The sequence below is a fragment of the Lutjanus erythropterus genome, chromosome 13, assembly GCF_056507025.1.
Source record: "Lutjanus erythropterus isolate fLutEry1 chromosome 13, fLutEry1.hap2, whole genome shotgun sequence".
NCBI lineage: Eukaryota > Metazoa > Chordata > Actinopteri > Lutjaniformes > Lutjanidae > Lutjanus > Lutjanus erythropterus.
This window is the reverse complement of record NC_139329.1, coordinates 39,069,071-39,073,812: the sequence shown is the minus strand read 5'-3', so window position 1 is coordinate 39,073,812 and position 4,742 is coordinate 39,069,071. Positions and strand designations below refer to the sequence as shown.

At 38.2% G+C, this 4,742-nt stretch overlaps 1 protein-coding gene across 1 annotated transcript; it reads left to right on the top strand.

The window, feature by feature from the left end:
• Positions 1-2,313: 2,313 nt before the first annotated feature.
• Positions 2,314-4,144, top strand: LOC146317121 (zinc-binding protein A33-like). Its single transcript, XM_084733667.1, has one exon. It carries the CDS (start codon positions 2,549-2,551, stop codon positions 3,944-3,946), a length of 1,398 nt encoding a protein of 465 aa, XP_084589793.1. The 5' UTR covers positions 2,314-2,548; the 3' UTR covers positions 3,947-4,144.
• Positions 4,145-4,742: the final 598 nt, after the last annotated feature.

Below are 4,742 nucleotides of genomic sequence, written 5' to 3'. Positions count from 1 at the left end.
TTTTTTTTACAACGTATATAACTGTTATATAAACATCCCTGAACTCTTTCAGTAGTTTCTTATATCTGACTTTTGATCAGCTGTGACTATAAGAGCTCAGACCTCAGCTCAGCCAAAACTTATCACCGTTCACACCACAAAATCAGCAAAAGGGCAAAAGATTTCTGTGAGATCAGCAGGAAGCACATGGCAGCTTGTGAGGAGAGCAGGGGTGCTTTTCAGTTGGTAAATTCATCACCTCGTCTCCTCCACCTGCGTCCTCTGAGCTCCGCCCAGCGAGGACAGAGGAGGACAAAGTTGTGAAATGAAAAATCCCCTTTTAGTGTCAGTTTGAAGTGACAGTTACTGATGATGAACTGCAGCTGTATCACACTTATTTAAGAACAATTTCAACACCTGACAGCATTTATTTAGACCTGTAAACTGTTTAAAACAGCTGATTATCAGTAATATTCTTACTGAAGTCATCTTTTAATATTCATTTTAAATCTTCGAATGTATACAGGCTGCAGATCAGTGTTATTTGTTTACTTAGGCTATTTTTATTTTCTGCACAATAACACACACACACACACACAGCTGTGTAAGAATGTGTGTGTGTCGATTTCATTGTGAAATAAAAAACAAACAAAAGACAAACTGCAGAAGCTTCTGTCAGTCTGGACTCCGATCTCTCCGTGTGCTGAGGAGAGCTCAGCTCAGCATCACTTCTCTTGGTAAAAGATGGTGGATGGAGGAGGCGAGACGAGGAGGCAGTTTTCAGTGTGATGAAAAGTACCCCGGGTGTCCACAGTGTGCAGTTGTTCCATTTTAAGCCCAGTAGAGGGCAGAAAACACCACATCATGACAGCAGAATCAGTTTTTCCAGAGCTGGTAAATTTATATAGAGCAGCAGATCAATGATATTTACTCTGTTACTGTTTGAATAAATTATAATTAAGTTTAAGAATAAACGTCTACATAAGTGGGTCTTAAACTGTTTTGCAGATAACAGATTTGACTGTACGTCTGCTGTAATTATTATTAGTTTCACAGGAAGCAGAAGCAGCCATGTGAACAGAAACTGAAATAAAACAGAAATGTCAAATTCAAACTTCAGGTCTTGATTCATCACAAGCAGCGACCAATCAGAAACCAAACAAGAAGCAGGAAGAATTGTTCCAACAGAGAACGAGAGCAGCCTGCCGAAGAAAGAACAGAACGATATCTAACACTGTAAAACTTGAACTGTTCAGTTTAAGATTTATCAAACATGAAATAATTAATAAAATGAATCAGTTCTGTCCTGTATAAATAAAACTATTAAAACTTTGAGTAAGTTTTAAAACTTTGAAAGTTTTGAAATAAAGTAAACAAAGTTTTGCCAACCTTTGATATTGAGATGATTTACTTTTCTTATTTAGATAAAATTGAATCTTGTGAGTTTTAAATCCCATTTTAATAATTGTTCACAGTGAACTGATTTGTCTTTATTTGGATGCTTGAAAATTTAAATAAAAAAATGATCTCCACAAAACATTATTAGTTGGTAAAACTTTTTAAACAAGGAACTAACTTTCTTCCATGGCTTTCTGTCCTGGTAATGAAGTCCAATGAGTGACTCAGCACTAATGTTTTATTTTGCCTAGAGACAACAACAACAACAACAACAACAACAACAAAATCTGATTGAATAATTTCATTTTAACAACTGATATGTTTGTCCTTCTCTGAAGGCCTAGAGGGTCCTAAAGGTTCCTTTCTGCAGCTTCAACAACCAGCAAGAACCCTGAACTTTACTCAGACAGGAAGTCCTCCAGAGCAGCAGCTTCCATCTTTTCTTCTACACATTTAATATCATGTCTGATTGTCTGTATCATCATCCTGTTGGACACTAAAGGTCTTTGGACAGAGAAGGTGATATTTCTTTTGCTCTGTTCCCTCAGACACTTAAATAAAACAAATAATGAAGAAAAATACTGGTTAAATATGTTACAGTAAAGTGTAATACATGTATTAAATTTTAATGTGAACATGGAATTAAAGTTTTTTCAAACTAAAAGTATTTTAACTACATTAACAATATAAACAGGGGGGTTTCACACTGTCTTTTGGGGAGATTCAAATTGAATCATAAAATCATAAAATTTCAGCTTTAACAAGTTGCTGTTATCACTGAAACATTTAAGTCATTAGATTAGTTTGTTATTATTGTTTTTTACAAGAAGCAACTAACAAGCAGCTAATAGCCAAATGCAACAGACATATAAATGAGTGGCAGCAGCAGGGATCAGAGGTCACCTTCAAAAATTATGTAAAACAACAGAGAAAACAACTTGTTTTTTCTCACAAAATCCATCAAACCACAAATGGATTATGGGAAAAAAAAAGTCTCAAAACGTAGCATTGACAGGAAACAGACTCTGGTGAGCTGGAACTGAGTGCTCATTGACTCATTTCAGATCTTCCCTGGTCTCCAGCTGAACTAAATCACTAAATAATTGAAACTACCACATACTCCAATCAACCTACCTGTATGTAATTTCTATGTCTAATCAAGAATTTTTAAATGACTCCTTGTATTTATCATACTTTCACTTTTTCTCCTCAGAGTGTAGATATGTCTGCTGTTTCCTGTGACGTCTGCACTGAAACCAAACTGGAGGCCCTGAAGTCCTGCATGGTGTGTCTGGTCTCCTACTGTGAGACTCACCTGAAGCCTCATCTGACAGTGCCAGTCCTGAAAAGACATCAGCTGATCGACCCTGTGGAGAACCTGGAAGGCAGGATGTGTACAAAACATGATAAACTGCTGGAGTTGTTCTGTAAGACTGACCAGATTTGTGTCTGCATGCTCTGCACTGTTTTAGACCACAAGACACATGATGTTGTTCCTCTGAAAGAAGAATATGAAGGAAAGAAGGCCGAGCTGCAGAAGACAGAGGCTGAAATTCATCAGATGATCCAGAAGAGACGACTGAGGATTCAGGAGATCAAACACTCAGTGGAGCTCAGTAACGAAAATGCAGACAGAGAGATAGCAGATGGTGTTCAGGTCTTCACCGCTCTGAAGGAGTCTGTTGAGAGAAGCCAGACCGAGTTCATCAACACGATCAAAGAGAAGCAGAGGAAGACAGAGAAACAGGCTGAAGACTTCATCAAAGAGCTGGAACAGGAAATCTCTGAGCTGAAGAAGAGAAGCACTGAGCTGGAGCAGCTCTCACACTCTGAAGACCACCTCCACCTCCTCCAAAGGGTCCCATCCCTGAAAGCTGCTCCACCCATCAAGTACTGGATAGATGTCCGTGTCCATCCACCTTCATATGAGGGGACAGTGGTGAGAGCTGTGAATCAGCTGGAGGAGACACTCAGTAAACAGATGAAGAAGGCTGAGCTGAAGAGGGTCCAGCAGTATGCAGTGGATGTGACACTTGATCCTGATACATCACATCCTGAACTCATCCTGTCTGATGATGGAAAACAAGTGTATGACACTGATGTAGAGATGGATCTTCCAGACAATCCAGAGAGATTTAATGCTTGTGTTTATGTCTTGGCAAAGCAGAGTTTCTCTTCAGGAAGATTTTACTACGAGGTTCAGACTAAAGGGAAGACTGAGTGGGATCTAGGAGTGGCCAGAGAGTCGATCAACAGGAAGGGAAAAATCACACTGAGTCCCCAGAATGGTTACTGGATGATATGGTTGAGAAATGAAAACGAGTACGAAGCTCTTGCTAGCCCTGCAGTCCGTCTCTCTCTGAAGTCTCAGCCTGAGAAGGTGGGGGTGTTTGTGGATTATGAGGAGGGTCTGGTCTCCTTTTATGATGTTGACGCTGCAGCTCTTATCTACTCCTTTACTGGCTGCTCCTTCACTGAGAAACTCTACCCACTTTTCAGTCCCTGTCCTAATGATGGTGGTGAAAACTCTGCCCCTCTGATCATCTGTCCTGTCAGTCACACAAGATGATTTTAGGGAAAACTGAGCATCATTCACTGTAATAAATGTATATTTTATGGTAATATCTGGGGTACAACTTGTCTTGTGGTCTTTTTGTTGAATAATGATCAGTGTGTTTCTTTTATTTTTTTCCAGAATGTTTTGTTTAATGTCACATCGATTGTTGCTCTGATTATCTGATGTATCCAGTTAATTCTAATATTCGCATTACCTGCTTTCAAGACTGCAAATCAGATAGCAATCAAGCATTCATTGCTTTCTTTAAATATTTGGGTGCCAAATTTTTAAAACATTTCATCGTCTGAACATTGTATATGTAAGAGTTGTTGTATACTGGCTGAAATTACTGAGACCAGTCTATAAATAAGACAGGAGCCGTTTGTTTTTCTCTCTTTTTTCTTTTTCAATAAAATGAATAACAAAAATTTGTGATTAAGTTGTTTTGTTTTTTAAAACACAAGGACATGCTCGTAATAAACAACTACACAGTCTGATGCTGAAGCAGATCACATGAATGAAGGACAACAATGACATTTTACTCTAATTGGTACAAGTACTCTGTCTCATGTTATTTCTTGTGTTTTATAGTTTTTTGAGCTAATTTGAAAATCGGCAACTTTACTTTTACTTAAGACGACTTTTTCTTTAAAAGAATTGTTCTTCACCTGTTTCATTAAAAGGGAGAATCAGAAAGAAGTCAGAAGGGTTATCCACCTCAGTAAAAGTTTATTTTCTAAAGAAAGAATTCAGCTGAATCCATCAGGTTTTTCTTAACTGAACAGCAGAATCTCTGTCAAACACTGGT